A 23,983-nucleotide genomic window follows, 5' to 3' on the forward strand; every position below is an offset into this window, starting at 1 on the left:
CTGGAGTTTACTAACCTAAACTGTAGTTTGTAGTATACTTGAGTGTCCCAAATGCTATCTAATAAGCCCCTGTATATATTTCAGCTAGAAGTATAGCTAGTTGTAGTATTACACTATTAGATAGCCGCGCTTGAATTGACAGGATGTGCCAGCGCGGGAGAGCCGAGCCAAGGGTAACGGGCTTCAGTTACCCGGAAGGTGTTCAGATCGCACGGGACTTAAATGGCACTGGATGAACGATCGGGCTAGGTGTAGGGAATTTGTATGTATGAACCTAGTTGTATCCCATATCTCAATGTGCTTATGCATTTTGTACGGTTAGGTGGTAAAAGGATAAACCCTCTGCCTTAACCTGTTCAATATGTCCACTAATAATCCGTCGAGTTGTACTCCTAAAACTGACAGGAGGAAGTGTTGCCTCTGTCAGACTGATACAAAAGAAGAGTTGAAGTCTCCCCCAACCCGTTATGAGTGTAGTTCTGATGGTTATTCCATGATAGCAAAAAACCTACCACAATTTCAGGCAATCCACCAGTCGAATGTCAGGTCAGGTTCGATCTGTGACCTGCTACAGGTACCATGTAAACCTGTACTAACCTGTTCCATGGTCGGGTTGTCGGCGACTAAACCGTCTCCCCCACCAGGTTTTCTGGTGAGGAGGGTGTTTGGATATGGACATCCAGCAGGATTAAAAACAAAACCTGTCAAAGGGCGGAGGAGCTCCTTGTGAGCCAACGGCCATCCATATCTAGTGCCCAACTGTGTCTGCGGATGTCCTCCTGCAGTTGGGGTCACTTCTTATTAGGAGGTTGGTGGCAGGATTTGCACTCCGGCCACCGTAAAACCCTTCATTCCGCAAAACGCAAAAACGCAAAAAAATCTGAAAACCCACTCCGTGGGAGTACCTCCTGTGCAGCTTCCCTTCGCAGGGCAGCTCACCGGATGACGGGATTGGGGCAAAGCCTTCAGGACCCCCAATCGTTGATAGGAGGGAAACCACGGGGTAACATCCCTGGGTCAGATTGCGGGAGAGTGTGTCGGAGTGGTGCTGAGGTGTCGTCCACCAGACGGCGGTCTCCTTGGGTTAACCTGAGGCGGTCCCTTCGGGTGGGTGCCTGGAATGTCCTATCCCTAAGAGAGGATGATCACCTGTCTCTGTTATCATCTGAGCTCAAGCGTTTGGACATCGGGATTGCAGCTCTCTCTGAGGTTCGGAGACCGGATTGCGGCGAGATAATGGTGGGTGGTTACACCTACTATTGGTCTGGTCGCTCTGATGGTTACCATACCCAAGGAGTTGCTGTAGCTGTGTCCAATAAGCTGACCCCAATGATAATTGAGGTAACACCGGTCAACGAGCGTATTATGAGATTAAGGATTCGTCACTCCTTAGGTGTCATTTCCCTGGTCTCTGTTTATGCTCCGACTGAGGCGAGTGATCTCACCGTGAAGGATGCATTCTACGCCACACTCGAGTCTGTGGTTGATCAGTGCCCCAGACGAGATACACTTCTAGTCTTGGGGGATTTCAATGCATCGACTGGAACTGATAGGGACGGTTATGAGGTGTGTGTTGGTCCCCATGGGTCAGGAACTATGAACCAGAATAGCACTAAGTTCCTTGACTTTGCAAGAAGTCATGGACTTAGGGTGGCTGGTTCATGGTTTCAGCGCCCACAAGCTCATCGCTGGACTTGGTATTCCAACGCTGGCGGTGTGGCAAAGGAGATTGACCATGTCCTCATTGACGGTCGTTGGAGGATGATCCAGAACTGCAGGGTCTACCGGAGTGCTCAGTTCCTCAATACTGACCACAGGCTTGTTGTAGCAACTCTAAAGCTGCACCTTAAATCCTGGAGAATGGTACCATCCCAGCCTCGGCTGGATGTTGCCAAGCTCAGGGATGAGAGAGTAGCTGAGGAGTTTGCGAACAGGCTGAGTGGACACTTGGGGGTCTGGGTGCTTTGGGGGGTCCTGAAGAGTTGTGGAGCGCCTTCAAGACCACCGTCCTTGATGTTGCCGGTGGATGCCTTGGAGCTCACCGCAGGGCAAAGAAGAATTTTGTCTCTCAAGGGACACTGGATACCATTGACCAGAGTCGCAGGGCCAGGCTGAATGGCAGAGCTGAGCTGTTCAGGGAGCTGAGGCGTAAAACTGTACGTGCACTGAGGGTGGACAAGGAGGCCTATGTGCGAGGAATCTGTGAGGGGTAGAGCATCACCTGTGGACAGGTGATTCTCGTCCCGCTTACAGGGGAATTCGCGCATTACGTTCATCCAAGCCCATCCCTCGGAGCACTACAGTTCGAGCAGAGAGTGGTAGGCTCTTGACAGAGGAGTCTGAAGTGAAGGCCCGCTGGGCCGGTTACTTTGAGCGGTTGTTCCAGGCTGATCCCCCAACTGTCGAGTTGGACGTCAAGGGTGTTACAATCCCTGTTGCTGACCCTCGAATCAACTGTGGTCCACCTACGCTTGTGGAAACACGGGCTGCGGTGAACCAGTTGAAACGGGGCAAAGCTCCAGGGATCTGTGGCATCCATGCCGAACTTCTCAAGGCTGGTGGAAATGCTGCACTCGTGTCGTTGCATGCAGTTTTGTGCTCTGCCTGGAACACAGGCATTATCCCAACTGACTGGAAGAGGGGCCTTGTTGTCCCTCTCTGGAAAGGGAAGGGTGATCGCCAAGACTGCAACAACTACCGAGAGGTGACGCTGCTCTCAGTGCCGGGCAAGGTCTTTGCTCGGATAATTCTCGATAGGGTTCGCCATCATCTGCTTGAGCACCAGCGTCCAGAGCAGTCAGGCTTTACACCAAAGAGGTCAACGATTGACCGTATCCTTGCACTTCGTGTCCTCACCGAACGCAGACGAGAGTTTCGGCAGGGGCTGCTTGCAGCCTATGTTGATATCTGTAAAGCGTTCGATTCAGTGAATCGGGACGTCCTCTGGAGGATTCTTGGTCTTCGTGGGGTGCCACCAAAACTGATCGATCTGATGTCTGAACTCTACTCTGGTACTGAGAGTGCTGTGAAGTGTGGTGGTACCATCTCTGACTTATTTCCAGTTGTTACTGGAGTTCGTCAGGGATGTGTACTTGCTCCCACACTTTTCAGCACTTGTATGGACTGGATTCTAGGGAGGATGTCGGAGAGATCAAGTTGCGGTGCGTCATTTGGGAATGTCAAGATCTCGGACCTTGACTTTGCAGATGATGCAGTCATCTTTGCGGAGACTTTAGACATCCTCTTGGGGGCCCTCGAGGTGCTGAATGAGGAGTCGGAGCCGTTGGGATTACGGGTTTCTTGGGTCAAAACTAAGATCCAGGCTTTCGGTGACATCTTGGATGCTGCTGTCCTGTCTGTGTCTGTTTGTGGTGAGGATGTTGAGGTCGTGGAGAGATTCACTTACCTTGGCAGTGATATTCATGTCTCTGCTGGCTGCGAGTCAGAGGTCAATAGACGTCTGGGTCGGGCCTGGGGAGTCATGGACTCACTGGATCATGGGGTGTGGCACTGCCGGTACCTGTGCGGGAGGACGAAAGTCCGAGTCTTCAGGTCCTTGGTACTTCCAGCCTTGCTCTATGGGTGCGAGACTTGGACTCTGACCAAGGATCTGAGACGGAGACTTAATTCCTTTGGTACCAGGTCTCTTCGGACAATCCTTGGCTATCGCTGGTCGGATTTTGTGTCCAACGAGCGGTTGCTGAGAGAGACTCGGATGAGATTTGTTACCTGCATAGTCCGTGAGCGTCAGTTGCGGCTGTATGGACATGTGGCTCATTTTCCTGACTCTGATCCTGCTCACCAGATTCTCTCAGCGAGGGAGTCTCATGAGTGGAGGAGGCCAGTGGGTCGACCACGTGCCTCATGGTTGCAACAGGTTGACCATCATCTCAAGGAGATGGGGATGGGCCTGGCATCTGCCTGGGGGATGGCCAGACGGAGGCCCCTGGAGTACCGGCGGAAAGTGGACGCAGCGACGTGCTGTTCTGGCACATGCTCCCATACCTGACCTGACCACCAGTTACCGATCAGGTTAGACCCATCCAGATTGGATGAAGGAGGTGGTATTGAGGATACACTGAGGCGAAATAGTGCCAAGTACCACCAAAATTGTCGCAAAATGTTTGACAGCTATAAACTTGAGCGTGCCACTAAAAGAGCAGCTGAAATTCAAAATCATCCAGGAGAAGGGCACTCAAAAATGCGAAGAACTAGCATGGAAGTGCAACGGTGTTTCCTATGTGAAAAGATACAACCAAAGTCAAAGTTGCGACAAGCCATGACCATGCAGCTAAATGAGAGGCTTAATGAATGTGCTCGCAATCTTAATGATGGCAAGCTTTTGGCTGTCTTGAGCGGTGGAGATGTGGTTGCCCTGGAACTGAAATACCACTACTCTTGCTTAACAGCTCTGTATCATAGAGAGAGGGCACACATTGCAGCCAAGAACAAAGAAAAAGTCCAGTCATCCAAAGAAAAGGAAGTCTTCCCTTTGGTGTTCTCTGAACTTCTTACCTATGTCATTGAGACAAGAAACAACAGTGATGAGCCTGTTTCGTTTCGACTTGCTAACTTGGTGAGTTTTTACAAGGAAAAACTTGAACAATTTGGAACAGATATACCTGATGTGAACTCTACCAGACTGAAAGAAAAGCTTTTGGCAGAGATACCTGCATTGGAAACCTACAAGGATGGACGTGATGTTTATCTGACTTTCAAGAAGGATGTAGGTCCTGTCATGTCAGAAGCATCAACCTACTCTGATGCCATCATTCTCGCCAAAGCTGCCAAGATATTGCGTAGGCACATGCTTGATCACAAATGTAAATATGAGGGCAATCTTCATGAGACCAGTATATGATTCATTACCCCCAGCTTTGCTCCAATTTGTCTGCATGATTGAGCATGGAGCAGACATAAAGTCTCAACTGAGGTTTGGAGCAACTACAACTGACCTGGCTATGGCTCAGCTCCTTCAATACAACTGCTTTGCCAAATACAAAGAAGGTGCTGCCACACACAGGCATTCTAGAGACAGAGAAACCCCATTTCCGGTCTGCATAGGGATGTTTGTTCATGCTAAGACAAGAAAGAGACACCTTGTAGAAATGCTCCATGACCATGTCTCAGTATTCCATATGATAGAGTACTCAACATATCAGCTCAGCTGGGAGATGCAGCTGTAGCCAGATATGTAGAGGAAGGTGTGGGTTGTCCTCCCGAACTGAGGAAAGGCCTTTTCAGCACATCTGCGATGGATAACATCGACCATAATCCCTCTTCCACAACGGCGACCACATCATTCCATGGAACCAGCATATCCAAATTTCAACATACAACATCAGGAAATCAAGGAGAAGTACGGGAACCAATTCTAATTAAGAATACCAAAGTAAAGAAAGTCCCAGAAATCCCCGACTCGTATACAAATGTCTATCCTGCGTTCTTCACAGCAAAGAACCCCTCTCCTCCCAAAGGCAGAGTTACATATGAATCTCTGCCAAGTCTCCCCCTAACCAATGAATACGAGTGGTTGCAGAAGATTAGCCTCACACAAGAAGTCCATGACAATGTTTTAACTCCACTTGGTCAGCCCATCATGCAGAGAAAAAGAGAGGTCTTGCATTTGAAGTGAGTGTTACAGCACTTCTGCCCCTCCTTCGTGATGAAGCTCACTCAGTTGCCATTGTAAGGCACTCCATGAACAAAGTCAGGGATACTATTGCACACCTCAACCCAGGACAGGTCCCTGTGATAACCGCAGACCAGCCTATTTAGGCACTTATCAAACAAGTCCAGTGGCACTGGCCTCACCTGTATGGTGAGGATAAATTTGTTGTCATGTTTGGGGGCCTCCACATAGAGATGGCTGCTTTAAGGTCTCTTGGAACCCTACTTCAAAGCAGTGGGTGGACAGGTGCTCTTGTGAAGTCTGGGGTGGCTTCTTCCAGAATGGCAGAGTCCTTTCTTTCTGCCTCAAGTGTCACAAGAACACGCCATATGCACCAAGTTACAGCGTGTTGCCTCTACATGCTCCAAAAGGAAGCATATGAGCATCATTGTGTGGAAGAGAATGAAGAAGCTCTGGATTTTGATGACTGGTGTGAGAAACGCAGAAAAGAGAGTCCTCAATTTCAATTCTGGGATCTTGTGTTGTCAATGGAATTGATGACGTTCTCGTTGGTCAGGTCTTTCAGGGAGGCCAACTTCGGTTTGTATTGCGAAGCACTGGCTGCTCTAATCCCCTTGTTCTTTGCAAACAACAATGTGAACTATGCCAGATGGCTTCCCATCCATCTTAGAGACATGGTCACTTTGGAACACACTCACCCTGAGGTCTTTAATGAATTTAAACTGGGAAATTTTGTGGTACACAAGACTAACAGGGAGTTTTCTGGCTTGGCCATTGACCAAGTACATGAACAGGCCAATGCAGTAGTGAAAGGTGATGGTGGTGCCATTGGGCTTACTGAGGATCCAGCTGCACTGAGTCGGTGGATGGTGTCTGGACCAGAAGTTAGCGTGCTAATATCACAGTACGAGTTGGCGTCACTGGCCAAAGTGGCAAATGAAGATATCACGCACCATGAGCAAACCAGCCTATCTCAAATTCTTCTCTGACAAGGTCCAGAAATTGTTTGGTGAAATGAAGGATCTGGGCAATCCTTTTCAGGAAGAATCAAAAGACCTGCTCACATTGGACTCAAAAACCATCATGCATCCCAGTACTGCTGAACTTGTAAGGACTCACCTTGAGAAAGGTAAAGTTGCCTTCCGAGAATTTTTCAATGGTCTGGGTGACGGAGCTTCCTTCTATAAGCCCATCAAAAAGAACAAAGCAGACTTCTTTCGCCAAGAGGCAGCTGCAACTTCTGGCGGACATGAAGCAGCAGGTACTCAAAGATGATTGCCATCTGTTCTCGCAACTCTTTATATCCTGCCAAGCATGAGAGTGTGACCTGCTTGAGTTTTTCCAACATGAAAACCAGTCTTTCCCTGCGGCGCTGAGTGACAGTGGGAAACTCCACACTGGTCAGAAGTCGCAACTTGCAAAAATTCTGGAAGCTACAGTTACTCCTCCCGACACTAGACCAGGATGTGATGCTGTTATCATCGATGGGTTCTCTCTTGGGTATTCATTGCCGCCAAAGACATCAAAGACCTTTGAGGAATATGCTGTCCAAGATGTGGTTCCAAAGATTCAGATGTACTCATCGAATTTCGCGAGGACAGACATAGTTTTTGATGTTTATTGGACTTCCAGCCTGAAGGATGAAACAAGATCAAAGAGAGGCAAAGGGGATCGATGCCAAGTGATGGAGAAAACCAAGCTGCCACCTAACTGGAAAAGTTTCCTGAGAGACAACAACAACAAGACAGAGCTCTTTGGGTTCCTTGCTGATAAGATAGTGACCATGTGTCCTGACAATGTCGTTGTTGTGACCAAAGGAGATCAGGCTCTTTCCAAAAGATCCATCAGTCTTGATGGCTTAAGTCCTTGCAACCACGAGGAAGCCGACTCCAGAATCTTTACTCATGTTCCTCATGCAGCCAAGCAACAGATGACGTCTGTGTTGATTAAAGCATGTGACACAGATGTTCTCGTTGTTGCAGTCAGTGTTTTTGCTCCCCTCCAAGACGCAGGCATAGAAATGCTGTGGGTTGAATTTGGCCAGGATCAGTTCATTAAGTGGTTGCCAATTCATGACGTGGTGGCGGATCTTGGCCCAGACAAATCCAGTGGCATGCTGTTCTTTCACGCCTTCACTGGCTGTGATATTCTGTCAGCTTTTCGTGGAAAAGGCAAAAAAACTGCATGGCAGGCATGGGAGGTTTACCCTCAAGTGACTCCCGTCTTCAAGAAGTTAAGTCAGTACCCACCAGTCGTGGAAAATGCAGACTACAACGTCCTTCAGAAGTTTGTCATCACCATGTATGACAAGAACAACACTATGGACAAAGTTGATGAGGCAAGACTGGACTTGTTCGCTCGGAAGCAAAGGTCTTATGATGCCATTCCACCAACAAGCGCAGCTCTCATACAGCAAGTCAAAACGGTCTGCCTACCAAGCAGGCTGCATATGGGGCCAGGCAACAGTATGCAAAATGCAAACTGAAAGCCCTGCTAACTGGGGGTGGCAGAAAGATGGTGAGTTCTGGCAAGTCTTTTGGACGACCCTTCCACCCATTGCCCAAAGTTGTCAGCAGTTAACAAAATGTGGCTGCAAGACGGAATGCAAAGGGCGATGTAAATGCTATCGCTTCAGTCTCAAGTGTACACAGTTGTCTGCATGCAAATGTGAGGACTAAATGATTGACTAATCCACCACGTGAATCAAAAGATAATAATTTCCTGCTGTATATGCTATATTATTCTTCATTTTTTTTCTTTTTGCAAAATGTAGCGCTAAAAGAGCCTGTCATTTAATTCCAGCCATATCATCTTAGTTTTCAATAATTACGATTTTGTAAGTGCAGAAATGGATTTTTCTAACTCAAAAACATATATTTTGATGCATAGAACGTTAAAATAGCATTATTCCATCAAAATTTAGCTCAAACACAGATTCAAACCACTTCAAATGGCGGCCATCTTGAAAAATGGTGGCCATTTTGTTTTTCAACGTGGGTAACTTACTTCTCTGAGAGAATAGGTCCTGGAGCACATGTATACCAAATTTGGTACTTGTACCACCAAGTGAAAGATTATTTCAGGAATCTGCTGCACTAAAAGAGGGGAACTGGCCTATTTCGTCCACCGGGAGTTGCTCCCAAGCTATCTCTTCCTGTAGCTGAGCAAGCAAGAAGCCTTTCCTGTCCAGAGTCAAACCATGCTGGAGGCCAAATCCTACATGATGTCTGTAGCATTCCCAAAATGACCAACACAAAAATCTTTAACTGAAGACACTTAAATCGGCATATCTACATCATAAAATCTCACACGTCTGTGTGCCGGTTTTTGCTTCTCCTCCCAAACCAGTAACCACTGGTCGCACAGAGTTTAAAAATTGGACCATACTGTCGTAATAGTCGTTCACTGTCATCCTTGACCAAGTGTGGAACATCGGCTGAGGCCCTTGTCCCAATGAGATTAAAAAAAAAGGACTCTCCTGAAAGTTCTGGTCAACACAGTTTAGGATAATATTTTAGTGCTCATAATCTTGTACGTTGTCTACCCACAAGCATTGATATCACATGGTAATAGGCCTTCAACATTTTCAAACAATTTTGAATTTCACAATCAAGTATTCTTCAACAAGGTAGTGTTTCTTCTCGGTAAATCGTTTCCTGACAATTCCTGGAAAATAGTGGGAAATTGATTTGGGATTCCTGCCTTTCCCCATGTTTTGGGATCCGGTCTGAGAAAATTTGGGCTCAAACCATCTCCAGTACAAGTGTAGATGTGCTTGCGCTTGTGCAGTGTGATCTGTGCACCTCCTTCCCCAACACTAAGGAAAGATTCATCAACTTGTATTTTATGGCCTTCAAAGCCATCCCACAAGCAAGATGACTGAATAAGAAATGTGTGTAATGGTAAAAGCTTCCTACAAAGTTACATGATGATTGGATGGAAAATGTGGCTGGCGTCTCAAAAAAAATCAGTTTTTTTGCAGGTATCATCCCTCCTGTGCAGCGTTTCACGCAACAGGAACAAACGGACTCAACCTTGCTTGGCTCGGCCAAATTAATCGGCAAAATCACGAGATGCTGCTGATTGGCTGTGCGATGCAAGGTGCACTGTGATTGGCTCCTGGCAAGTAACGTCAATACATCCCTACTGTACAGGTTTCCCCGCTCTTCAAATTCCAAAGAAAAAAAAAACAGAGCTGCAAACAACAGTCCCCCTGAAGTGAATGAGGCCTAAACGCAACAAAAGGTGGGCCTGGGGGGCTTGTTCGTAAATAATAAATCACATTTCAGATCTTATAACATAGACATCTTGTTCATTGCTTTTAATTGTACTCTCTCAAAACTACAAGAACAATGGACAAACACATCCTATTTTGAACTGGACATAATGAGCCACTGGTTCAGAGTTAAACATGAAACATCATGAGCCACGACTTCCAAAGGACGACTAAACAGGCCATTCCAGATTATGTGACTTGAAGAAATATCAATAACATGACAAAAGCAGCACAGTACAGTAGTCTTGTGTTTCGGAACTCACCACGCAGAAAGTCTCGGAGCGCCCCATGAGCCAAGTACTCTGTGATAATGAAAAGGGGTTCTTCCGTTGAACACACAGCATAAAGGCAGACGAGATGAGGATGTCGGAAGCACTTCATGAGGCGTGCTTCATCCATAAAGCTACTTACATCCATGCTTCCTGCAGGCACAAAGCAAATACCCTTGGAAACTTACAGTCTCAGTCTTGGTCAGTAGCTCTTTTACTATGACCTGAGATGATTGTCTCATCTGACCGTTATACCCTATCCTACCCTGGCTAGTGAAATATTATGAGTTTTCAGGGCCGTTGAATAGATATCATGATACAGAAATATATAATATTGTATATTTCGGAAATATCACTTGGAAAGAACCTTGGTTGTCGACACGGTAATGGGTTTAAGTTTAGTTCCGATAAGTGTCAAATTAAGGTTTAGTATGATTCAAACCTATTCAAAGGCTGCATGCATGGCCTATGTCCATAGTTCAATGGGAGTGTATGGCTCTCCTCAATGGGCTGGTGGCCCCACATCACACTGGTCTCCTCGTCCAGGATTCTGTATAATATAAAGTTCTTACAATTGGAGGCATCTCTTACAATGTGGCAGAAGAACAAGGGCAGGCTGGTTGTGACCTTTGCCTTTTACTGCCTCTCCTATGGTCTTGCCCTCTGACCTTCGCCAGCTCATCTGAGATGCATGTGTTCTTCCAGTAACCCCATCCTGGTTAGATTCCCAAAATCCAGGCTTATTACCCACCTACACTCTTCGGTTCCACTTACTCTCCCATTTGTGGGAACAACTTCCTGAGGCTCTTAAATCCCACTCTTCTCTCCAGGGCTTCAAGTTGAAGGAACACCACCATCTTATATCATCTCCAATCTCTAGCCATGATCTACATTCCACAGGAAACTACTCCCATTAACCCAACATCCCGTTAACCCTCTTCTTCACAGGTTCGTCAGTTAGTGTCCCCCTCCCTCTCCTTTTTTCCTGTTCAATCATTCCCTTGCTTCTTCTTCTACTTTAACCGTCACAATTATTCCCATGTTCTTGTACGGTTGGAAGCTTGCCCCAAGTCTTTCACAAACCGCCTGGTGAGGCCTGACACTCGACTATGGGTAGGGCTGGAATTTGGAATTCGTTTAGGGTGCCGGCGTAGCTCGCCGACCTTTCCCAAAGTACACCATGAGATCTTTAACGTCAACCAACTAATGTCAGCAGACGGGACACCCAGTTTAACGTCCATCCAAGGGACGGCACACACATTAATGAATTGTCCTACCTGTGAAACACCAGGATGAGAGTTTATACCTGGGCCGGGATTCAAACCCAGGCTAGACAACTTGGAGGTGAGTGTGCGTACCTCGAGTCTAGACGATCTTGCCAGCCCTATTCCTTTACTTGTTGTATCCACCAATTGCTCCACTGGCATTCTGTTGCCTTTTTTTCTCCTCTTTCACTTTACTCTAGTTCCATGAGTCTAGATTTTGTGTCTCAAAACAAGTTCCAGATCGGCGACTTATCCAAGGCTCGTTGCACATTTTCATTGCAATGATGAAAATATTTCCTGACCCAGACTGGCTATACTGTATGTACTGTATACTTCCAGGGAAAGAGTTTCACCCAAGAAGTCCTGCCGACTTGGCACTCACCAAACTAGCCACTAAACATCATCCTTGTTGGAAAGTTCCTGAGGTTGTATCACACGGTTGATTAACCTTCTCCTGGTCACATACCGAGTTATTTTATTTCCACAAACTGCTTTTTAACTGCTTGAAGGTGACATGAAACGGTTTTATTTGTCTCATTATACGTTCGTTATTATCATTATTGCCAAATTATACCACTATTGCACACAGTTCCTTCCCAGTTCCATATCAAGGCGATGCATGACGTCATTGCCATGTGCCAAAGGAAGGGAGTACTAATAGGCGAGTCAATTTATGGGGAAAAAAAACACCCCCAACCCTCAACAAATTCTAACAAAAGGGTTTTCAGTGTTTTTCTTACCTACTGGGTGTTTTAAACGACAGAAAAAAAAAGTCTACCAAAACCTGACCACTGGAAGTGGGTTAAAACTGGGTCAGTTCCAAGATGGCCACCAATATTGTGACCAACACTCCCAAACTATTTGATATAGGACAGTGGTTTTTGCTTAATGTTTTCTTCATTAAATATTACTTATTTTGACATTCTTTCAGCATTGTTTTCTTGAATATTGAATGTTTTTATTTCTGTAATACTGTCTGAGTTCAACACTGCCATGCAGGAGTTCAATGATCTCAAATACACCACAAGTGAACAATACAAAGATTCAACTGATGCCAGAATTGAAAGAGATGCATCAGACATTTCAAAGATAAGCGCAAAGCTGATTTCATGTTCTCCTTTCTCCTCTGACCCCTCGTTGAGAAATATCATCAATGGAATGGTGGCGGAAGAAGACGTCGATGTGCATGAATATGAATCCGTTGGAAGGAACATCATCGACAGAATGATTGGACAGCCTGTATTTTCATTGTCTTTCAAGAGGAAAGATAAAGCCAAGACCCTGGGAAATTCATCTGCTGTCAAGGTTACTCCTGACAGAACCATTGATCCTGGCCTACTGTTCTAACGATTCTTTGTAGTGCCCAGGACAGGACATCTGTCTCTTGAGGAGGTAATGAGATATGAACTGAGTCCATACCCGTCACCCTTTTTTGAGTACAAAAAAAATCTTGAGAAAGGCCGACAAGCCTCAACAAGCCCAAGCCATCGATGACCATTATAACAAGATACCATCAAGTGAAGCGACATCAGATGCTATCCCGAAGACTGAAAGATATGTGCTTGACGGAGGCTTCTTACTACGCAAGCTGAAGTGGAGGAGGGGAGATACCTATGATAAAATAGCCAAGGCATACGCTGACTTTATACGTAAGCACTATGGGGCAGCAACTGCTGTTTGACGGGTATGGGGCAGGTCCCTCGATAAAGGATAATGCACACCAGAGACGGGAAAAAACCCATTAATTATCCGGTTATGAAGTGCACCAGTGAAAACGACTTTTAAGGGAAGCAGGAATAATTCCTTTCAAGGGGAAGTAACAAGCAACAACTAATCAGCTTAATAAGTGATGAACTGAGGAAGGTGAGCTGTATGATCATTCATGCAGAATGGGACACTGATGTGAACATAGTTAAAGCCACAGTAAACACTGCAAACGCACATTCCACCACGCTGATTGGAGAGGACACTGACTTGTTAATTCTTCTTCTCCACTATGCCACAGCAGATGGCAAACCACTGTATTTTAGATCGGACAGTCAGTCAAAAGACATTCCAAAAGTGTACAACATCAATTGCATAAAAGTGTGTTCTTGGCAGTAAGTTGTGTACACCATTGTGATTTCTTCATGCTGTCACAGGATGCGATTCAACGTCCCATGTTTATGGTGTTGGAAAGAAATAAGCCTTCCAAAACCTCATGAAAGGTGATCCAGTCCTCCAATCCTGGGCAAATGCATTTACTTTACGAGGCAAGAACCACACTGACTCAGAAAACCTCGGCAGCCAAGCGATGGCTGTTATGTTTGGTAGGAAAAGTACATTTTCTCTCGCAGCATTGCGTTATGCTATACTCACTCAAAGTCGTATCTGCAAAATCATTTGTTATGCCCAGATGTCTTCCCCAAACTGAGACTTCCACCAAATTCCATTGTCCCAGGATGTACTTTCAGACCATGACATGGATGGGGATGGACAGTGATATTGATCCTTTGAACTGGGGTTGGATAATGTCTGATGTGAATGCTGCACCTAAAACTCTTTTGAAAATGGTACATTGCAATTGTGCAACTGGTTGCAATAACCACCCACATTGCAGTTGCAAAAGATATGGGCTTCCATGTACTTCTGCATGTGGATCATGCCAAATTACATCCTGTGACAATTCACACAACCAGCTTTCAGAGGAACCAGAGGACAGTTTCAGAGGAACTAGAGGAACTAAACCGAGACTGTGAAAGAGTGAGTTCCTTTATCTTACGATTGCATTTAGTAATGTATCAGATTTTTCACTGAATTCTTCAATGTACTCTCTGAAATACATTATTCTGAAATATGTCAATAAAATTTACTCTAAAAAATGGATATTTGCATTATTTGGCCCTAAAACTGATTTACAGGTGAAATAATATGCGAGTTGTTGGTGGGTGCCTCATTCACGATGGTTAGCCGCCATATTGGATTTATGGATTCGATGAACCAAGTCACAAATCCATTGGTACCAAGAAATTGCTTGACCCTTAAAACCCTCGGTTAGGCCTCGGTCACATTTGCCACGGCGGCCGTGGGGTCTACAAAATCTACGGCCACTAGCAATTATAGGGCGGCCGCAGTATTTCCACGGTCACACAATGTAGCAGTCGCATATGTTTTTATTTTTTGGGGAGCCGCACGGCGTATTTAGATATCGTGGAGACCGAAAACGTGGGGTTGCTGTACGGTCTTTGATTTGATGTCGCACGGTGACCTTAGGGCGTTCCTGTGGCGGCCATAGAATTTTCAAGGCAGATGCAAGGTGCCCGCAAGGTGACCGCAGGGGGCTCTAAGGCGAACGTGCGGCCAGACAGACGGTCACCAGTGAGTTTTTTTTTACCAGTTCTTTTGTTTCGGCTTGTCGAATTGCTACGGCAAACGTAGAAATGAAAAAAAGTTATAACTCCGTGCTATAATTCCACGGCGACCCCTACGGCCAGTAAAATATAGCCAAACGGCATAGGGCCACCCTGAGGCCACCGCAGAAACTCTGCGGCCACCACACATTTCTGTCAATTCAGAGGGCGTACGGCCGCCGTATCCTCGCCGTAGGGCAAATGTGACTTTGGCCTTAGATACCAAAATTATTGTTCTACACCTAATAAAAAGGAAGTTACAGCCACCTTCCTGATTTTCAGGGTCAGCGGTGGCCATCTTGGAACTGACCCAGTTTTAACTCACTTCTGGTGGTCAAATTTTGGTAGACACTTTCCTGTCGTTTAAAACACCCAGAAGGTAAGAAAGACACTGAAAAACCTTTTGTTGGAATTTGTTGAGAGTCTGATGGTATATTGACCGATCTATCAGTTTTTACTCCATTTGTTTTCTTCCTTGCTTTCTTGTTTGTTTGTTGGGTGGCCGCTAGACTACCGTTATTCTCAGGTTTTCCATCTGTCTGTATGTATGTAATGGACAGCTCTGGAGGCCAGAGGAGTCAACCAATTTTGATGAAACTTGACTGGTAGGTTCATACCAGGATCTAGTTGTATGATTTTGAGCACCGTTGCTACGGACGCCACCGTTGCCAAGCAACGGGACTGAAATTTTTGAAAAAAATCCGAAAAATATATACATTTTTTTCGAAAATCAAAAATCAGCTCCCTGACTTTTATGCGCACTATAATCAAACTCTGTCAAAAATTTTCAGCTCGATCCATCAAAAACTGTTTGACTAGTATGCAATTATATAGCGACCACCCATGTCGCTATGGGGTGTCAGGTGTCATACTAGGTGTCAGGTCAGGTTAGATCTGTGACCTGCTACAGGTACCATGTTTACCTGTACTAACCTGTTCCATGGTCGGGTTGTCGGCGACTAAACTGTCTCCCCCACCAGGTTTTCTGGTGAGGAGGGTGTTTGGATATGGACACCCAGCAGGATTAAAAACAAAACCTGTCAAAGGGCGGAGGAGCCAACGGCCATCCATATCGAGTGCCCAACTGTGTCTGCGGACGTCCTCCTGCAGTTGGGTTACTTTTTTATTAGGAGGTTGGTGGCAGGATTTGCACTCCGGCCACCGTAAAACCCTTCATTCCGCAAAACACAAAAACGCAAAAAAAAAAATGAAAACCCACTCCGTGGGAGTACCTCCTGTGCAGCTTCCCTTCGCAGGGCAGCTCACCGGATGACGGGATTGGGGCAAAGCCTTCGGGACCCCCAATCTTTGATGAAAGGAGGGAAACCACGGGGTAACATCCCTGGGTCAGATTGCGGGAGAGTGTGTCAGAGTGGTGCTGAGGTGTCGTCCACCAGACGGCGGTCTCCTTGGGTTAACCTGAGGTGGTCCCTTCAGGTGGTTGCCTGGAATGTCCTATCCCTAAGAGAGGATGATCACCTGTCTCTGTTATCATCTGAGCTCAAGTGTTTGGACATCGGGATTGCAGCTCTCTCTGATGTTCGGAGACCGGATTGCGGCGAGATAATGGTGGGTGGTTACACCTACTATTGGTCTGGTCGCTCTGATGGTTACCATACCCAAGGAGTTGCTGTAGCTGTGTCCAATAAGCTGACCCCAATGATAATTGAGGTAACACCGGTCAACGAGCGTATTATGAGATTAAGGATTCGTCACTCCTTAGGTGTCATTTCCCTGGTCTCTGTTTATGCTCCGACTGAGGCGAGTGATCTCACCCTGAAGGACACATTTTACGCCATGCTCGAGTCTGTGGTTGATCAGTGCCCCAGACGAGATACACTTCTCATCTTGGGGGATTTCAATGCATCGACTGTAACTGATAGGGATGGTTATGAGATGTGTGTTGGTCCCCATGGGTCAGGAACTATGAACCAGAATGGCACTAAGTTCCTTGACTTTGCAAGAAGTCATGGACTTAGGGTGGCTGGTTCATGGTTTCAGCGCCCACAAGCTCATCGCTGGACTTGGTATTCCAACGCTGGCGGTGTGGCAAAGGAGATTGACCATGTCCTCATTGACGGTCGCTGGAGGATGATCCAGAACTGCAGGGTCGACCGGAGCGCTCAGTTCCTCAATACTGACCACAGGCTTGTTGTAGCAACTCTAAAGCTGCACCTTAAATCCTGGAGAATGGTACCATCCCAGCCTAGGCTGTATGTTGGCAAGCTCAGGGATGAGAGAGTAGCTGAGGAGTTTGCGAACAGGCTGAGTGGACACTTGGGGGGTCTGAGTGCTTTGGGGAGTCCTGAAGAGTTGTGGAGTGCCTTCAAGACCACCGTCCTTGATGTTGCCGGTGGATGTCTTGGAACTCACCGCAGGGCAAAGAAGAATTTTGTCTCTCAAGGGACACTGGATACCATTGACCAGAGTCGCAGGGCCAGGCTGAATGGCAGAGCTGAGCTGTTCAGGGAGCTGAGGCGTAAAACTGTACGTGCACTGAGGGTGGACAAGGAGGCCAATGTGCGAGGAATCTGTGAGGGGGTAGAGCATCACATGTGGACAGGTGATTCTCGTCCCGCTTACAGGGGAATTCGCGCATTACGTTCATCCAAGCCCATCCCTCGGAGCACTGCAGTTCGAGCAGAGAGGGGTAGGCTCTTGACAGAGGAGTCTGAAGTGAAGGCCCGCTGGGCCGGTTACTTTGAGCGGTTGTACCAGGCTGATCCCCCAGCTGTCGAGTTGGACGTCAAGGGTGTGCGAATCCCTGTTGCTGACCCTCGAATCAACTGTGGTCCACCTTCGCATGTGGTAACAGGGGCTGCGGTGAACCGGTTGAAACGGGGCAAAGCTCCAGGGATCTGTGGCATCCATGCTGAACTTCTCAAGGCTGGTGGAAATGCTGCACTCGTGTCGTTGCATGCAGTTTTGTGCTCTGCCTGGAACACAGGCATCATCCCAACTGATTGGAAGAGGGGCCTTGTTGTTCCTCTCTGGAAAGGGAAGGGTGATCGCCAAGACTGCAACAACTACCGAGGGGTGATGCTGCTCTCAGTGCCGGGCAAGGTCTTTGCTCGGGTAATTCTCGATAGGGTTCGCCACCATCTGCTTGAGCACCAGCGTCCAGAGCAGTCAGGCTTTACACCAAAGAGGTCAACGATTGACCGTATCCTTGCTCTTCGTGTCCTCACCGAACGCAGACGAGAGTTTCGGCAGGGGCTGCTTGCAGCCTATGTTGATCTCTGGAATGCGTTCGATTCAGTGAATCGGGATGTCCTCTGGAGGATTCTTGGTCTTCGTGGGGTGCCACCAAAACTGATCGATCTGATGTCTGAACTCTACTCTGGTACTGAGAGTGCTGTGAAGTGTGGTGGTACCATCTCTGACTTATTTCCAGTTGTTACTGGAGTTCGTCAGGGATGTGTACTGGCCCCCACACTTTTCAGCAGTTGTATGGACTGGATTTTAGGGAGGATGTCGGAGAGATCAAGCTGCGATGCATCATTTGGGAATGTCAAGATCTCGGACCTTGATGTTGCAGATGATGCAGTCATCCTTGCGGAGACTTTAGATATCCTTTTGGGGGCCCTCGAGGTGCTGAATGAGGAGTCGGAGCCGCTGGGATTACGGGTTTCTTGGGTCAAAACTAAGATCCAGGCTTTCAGTGACATCTTGGATGCTGCTGTCCTGTCTGTGTCTGTTTGTGGTGAGGATGTTGAGGTCATGGAGAGATTCACTTACCTTGTCAGTGATATTCATGTCTCTGCTGGCTGTGAGTCAGAGGTCAATAGATGTCTGGGTCGGGCCTGGGGAGTCATGGATTCACTGGATCATGGGGTGTGGCGCTGCCGGTACCTGTGCGGGAGGACGAAAGTCCGAGTCTTCAGGTCCTTGGTACTTCCAGTCTTGCTCTATGGATGCGAGACTTGGACGCTGACCAAGGACGTGAGACGGAGACTTAATTCCTTTGGTACCAGGTCTCTTCGGAGAATCCTTGGCTATCGCGGGTCGGATTTTGTGTCCAACGCGCGGTTGCTGAGAGAGACTCGGATGAGATTTGTTACCTGCATAGTCCGTGAGCGTCAGTTGCGGCTGCATGGACATGTGGCTCGTTTTCCTGACGCTGATCCTGCTCACCAGATTCTCTCAGCGAGGGAGTCTCATGAGTGGGGGAGGCCGGTGGGCCGACCACGTGCCTCATGGTTGCAGCAGGTTGACCATCATCTCAAGGAGATGGGGATGGGCCTGGCATCTGCCTGGGGGATGGCCAGACGGAGGCCCCTGGAGTACCGGCGGAAAGTGGACGCAGCGACACGCTGTTCTGGCGTATGCTCCCATACCTGACTTGACCTGATTAGCCAATTGATTAAGAAATTAACTATTTCACGATTATTATTTATTTCAATTATGCATTTAATCAATTAATCAATCAATTATAGTACACCACTCCCTGCCAACTCCGTCTCCATGTGCTGCAAGGTGGCATCGCTGGGTGCCAAAGGTGCCCAGGTGATTTTGTACGCGGATGATTTGTTATTTATTTGGTCTGGGGACAGTGTTCTTTGAATGTACCTCTACTTGCTACTTGACGAAATCTACGATTTTGTCAAGTAGGTTGGTCGGTTCAGTTTGTTTGTTTGTGTGTACGTCTCGCTCTACAGGTCGCATTTCGAGTCGGAATGTCATGGAACTTCACCAATGGACCTATTGGCCACCAGAATAGAACCCTATAACTTTTGGCATGTCAAGGTCAAAGGTCAAGGTCAGGAAAAATTCATAAAAATCGCAAAAATCCGTATCTTTTTGCATGGGCCGATTTTCAAAAATTCATGTCTCCGCCAAATCTTAACGGATTCCTTTCAAATTTGAAACACGGACGTAGGAGGGGAGTATCTTTGACTGGATTAAAAATTGGTCACATCCGTTACGGATTACGGAGGTGACAGGTATTTTAATTTAATTTTTTTGTTTGTTTACCCTAAAAACTATGTTTAACCCCAAAAATACCTATTATCGCTCAATATTCTCGATGGTATGCGATATTGTTGAATTTCGTCAAGTCCTGGCCCTATGGGCCATTTTTTATTATTATTGGTGTTCATATTATTGGTATGAATTAAATATATGCTTTGTTGCAATGTTATCATTGTTTTTGTGATTTATTGCCATGCCGTGGAAGGACCTATGAAGCTGCTCTGTACACCTTAATATGGCACACATTTAAAACATGGGAATTCTTCTGGGTGATTTGTAATTAATTAGCCTAATCAACTCAGGAGATCATGATGATCATTTTGGTGTATCACATTACCCCTCAAAAAGCTCCAATAGAACACATAAAACATGCCTCATACACGCACACATGCACACGCGCACGCACACACATTCACTTTATGGATGTGATTGTTTAACCCATGACTAATTTCTTGTCTAACAGTAAGGACACTGGCTGCTACCCCAGATTTTATGAATTCAACATCGACCTATAGAATCCAAGATAATCGAAGCAGAATGACCATGTCATGATCCAATTTTCAGTACACAACCATGGTTGCTTACTAAGGTCCTCAGAAAAGAGACTAATCTATCTGTTCTGTGAAATATGACCTACATGTGGTGATGGCATGCAATTTAGATTTTCTCTTTACGTCTTCACTGCCAACTTGGGATGGGTGCTCGAATGTTGCCCATGAAAACGTGGCCCATAAACATTTTAATTGTATTTAATTATACTATTGTTTCATGTGTGGGTGTGGGGGGGAGGGTTAGATATTCCCAGAGAGCAGACAGGAATGATCGAGTAGGATGATCCGTGTGCGGGTAGTTAGCCAATTTCGATGAATTAAGAAGGGAAACGTGAGCTTACAAATTGTCTTGTTTGATTGTGCACCATACAGGGGGTGGTGCATGGTAATGTTTGTTAGGGATTATGGTTTAGGAAATTGTGCATATAACCTTGATGTCAACCTCCACCAGGATGTGCCGGGAGGCTCGGCATGAGAGCGAGGGAGGAGCGTTTGTCACCTCCTAAGGGGTTTGCCTCGAGGAGGAAGAGTTTTTTGTTGCCTTGGGGGAGTAGAGGGAGGAGCCTAACCGGGCAGTTGGAAGTCAGAGTTGATGGAGAGAAAGAATCCGAGGTAAAATAAGAAAGAGGACTCGAAGGAGAGCTGGTGAAGGAGGTTGTCCTGCCTGCCTGTCTTCACCCTGCACTTGTTTATCCTGCCTGTCTGCCTACCTTTTCGTCATTACTGCTTTGCCCCGTTTGTTGACCTGCCCCTTTGTCCCATTGTCCTGTCCATTGTCCTCATCGCCTGCTCGTCCCCGCTACCACCAGAGCTGGGGCTCTCGGTTTTTGTCCCTTTTCCCCGTCAATGACTGAGTCTGGTGTGTGGTGCGATAGTTTTTATTCACATTGTACATTATTATCGATTCGGTGTCCCCTTTTCTTCCCAAAAATTAATCGCCATCGTGTCCCTCCACTGGTCGATCATCCTGGTTCTTTTTATTGTGGTTTGGGAATATACCCATTGGTTTTAAAAGCTTTAAGGCTATTGGGTATCTCCTCACAACCCGCATGCGCTTTGTCCGCCATTAATTCGGAACGTCTCCACGGGAGTTAAGCCAGTCGGAACATCGCGAGATTTTACCCTCCCACTGTGACGAGCCCAGAGTTTGTTGAGCTTTCTACGCCACACTATTTATACAACAATCAGAGTATGTTGAACTGTCAATCATTCCACACACTTATGGCAAATACGACAATCCCATTATTAGGTTTTCAGAAGAAAATGTCACAATGAAGCCAAACATTAAATCCTTCCTCTTCTCTAATGGCCTGATTTCCAATCATCAATTTGGTTTCAGACCAGGTCACTCCACCCTGGATATGCTGATTCTGCTCTCCCAACAATGGATGGAGGTCCTCAATACCGGACATGAAATCAGAGCCATATCCCTCGACATATGGCGTGCTTTTGATACGATCTGGCACCCTGCTCTGCTCACCAAACTCTCTTCCGATAGTATCCAAGGCCATCTCCACTCATGGCTCGCAGACTTCCTCTCCTGTCGCAATCAACGTGTGGCCCTAAATGGAGTTCTCTTATCCCCTCTTCTTGTCCAGGCTGAAGTTCCTCAAGACAGCGTTCTGGGCCCTGTTCTTTTTCTGGTTTTCATCAACGATCTCTCCGACTCTGAAAAATCCTCTATATCTCTTTGCCGACGACTCCACCCTCTGCCGTACCATCTGTCGTCCCTCAGACTGGCAAGCAGCAACTTCTTCACTCACTGTAGATCGTGGTAAAATCACAAACTGGTCCAACACGTGTAACATGTCTTTCAATCCAAACAAATCTCACCATCTCACTTTGTCTCTCCGAAAGGACCGTTTGGAAAAACCTCCCGTCCACTTTCTTAACAATCCTCTGGAAGAAGTCCTTTCTTTCAAGCTTCTGGGTCTCACTATCTGCCATGATCTTTCCTGGGAAAGCCACATTTGCAACCTGGCCTCCGAAGCCAGTCGCCGACTGGGAATCCTCAATTGTGCAAAATCCTTCCTCGGCCCACTTGAGCTCCTGACCACATACAAAGCTTTCGTCCGCAACTTGATGGAGTACTGCTCTCCCCTCTGGGCTGGTGCTCCTGCCTCCCACCTTTCTCGGCTTCACGCTGTGGAAACCAAGGCATTTCGGATCATTGGCATCTCCCGTGATGAGGCTGAGTCTTTAGGCCTCCCCCTCTCTCACCGCAGGCAGGTCAGGTCGGTGGTCTTTCTGTCTTCTACCATCTCCTCTCCGGTCTCCCCCCCCCGCTGTATCTGTGATTTGTCCCCACCACATTTCCACAGGGCGTCCAAGGTCCGCCTGCAACCCCCTTCTGGGAAAATACCAAAATCACGAATCACTGCTCACCTTCACTCTTTCATTCCTCTTTTTCCCCACCTTTGGAATAAACTCCCTCGTTCTATTCAATCCCATTCTTCCCTCCAGGCCTTCAAAAAACAGCTGTTCACCACTACCTTTTATCCCCCCCCCCATCCAAATCCTCAATCTTTTCTGCTCCCATTAATCCACCCCAAACCCACTTCTTTCAAATTCCCTGCTTTTCTTCCTGAAAGTCCCTGTTGTGTCCATCTTGTAATGTCCCCATGTTCCCCACCCTATCCCTCTCCCTTCCACAGATCTCCTAATGTCTCTTCCCCACGATTTTGTCCTTCCCACTCCCACCCCTCTTGTCAATTGCCCCTCTTGTTGTGCGTTGTGTGTTAGCTCTCATACAAGCCTCGACAAGGTATACATAAAAAAAAACACCTCATCGACATGGAAACATTCCAAAAACAATTGTTTCCACCATTAACTCTCATCTTAAATAAGGTGATGCAAAAGACGGTGCATCAACGGCGGTAAACTTTGGAAGAAAGTTTTTTTTTTTCCGACCGCCTTTAAAACCTTTTTTTGTTGTTTGAATTGAATTATATATTTGCACGCCTTGAAGCCATTTCCAAAAACCTCTAGTTTAGCAGTACTTCGACAAAATATTACGCCATTTAACACCATCTCGACAAATCAAATTTGCTGCTCACGTTCTCAGCATTGGGGAATATCAAAATTCATATAAAAATGGTGGCTCGTAGCAAATGTGGATTGTGCTCAGAAACACAAAGCAAGTTTAAAAGACCCTTCCCTTGTCCTTTTTCTCAAAACTGCATGGGGTAAGCTATTAAATGAACTCTCTAGTTGTTAGAGTGTCCTAGTTGTTAGAACTCAGAGTCTGGGAGGTCCTCCCTCCTTGGTTCAACTTCACACCCTGATCGAGTCATGCCAAAGATTTTAGAAATGGTTTATGCTGCTTCATTGCTTGATGATCAGCATTTTTAAAAGTATAGAGCATGGACAATCCCCATAGGTTGGTATCCATGAGGAAGTGGAAATTTCTCATTTGGATGCCCTGCTGAGTGTGATGAGAAATAGTGACAATGTTGTGATGTCACTGGTACTCAGCATGTCCCTGGAAGTGACAGCCTTTCTCCAAGCTTAGTGGCTATGTTTTTCTCATCTAACAGTCCTGTGATGTGTCTCTTGTATTCGTCTGCGTCCATATTTTAAAAAAAACCTTTTGAATTAGGAGAATTTGAAAATCTTCATTCCAAAGAAAGA

The 23,983-nt window shown here is 46.6% G+C and overlaps 1 protein-coding gene across 6 annotated transcripts in view; it reads right to left on the reverse strand.

Moving 5' to 3' along the window:
• The window catches only part of LOC147024874 (tyrosine-protein kinase Src42A-like), a 90,467-nt gene that overhangs the window by 22,117 nt on the left and 44,367 nt on the right, over nt 1-23,983 (reverse strand). For all 6 annotated transcript variants that reach the window (XM_085885218.1, XM_085885219.1, XM_085885220.1 and 3 more), the window contains one exon: nt 10,172-10,330. In XM_085885218.1, coding sequence (XP_085741344.1) covers nt 10,172-10,330 — 159 coding nt within the window. The remainder of the gene's footprint in view (nt 1-10,171; nt 10,331-23,983) is intronic.

The sequence above is a fragment of the Eptatretus burgeri genome, chromosome 6, assembly GCF_056783735.1.
Source record: "Eptatretus burgeri isolate ZD-2024b chromosome 6, Ebu_testis_v1, whole genome shotgun sequence".
In the NCBI taxonomy this organism is placed as follows: domain Eukaryota; kingdom Metazoa; phylum Chordata; class Myxini; order Myxiniformes; family Myxinidae; genus Eptatretus; species Eptatretus burgeri.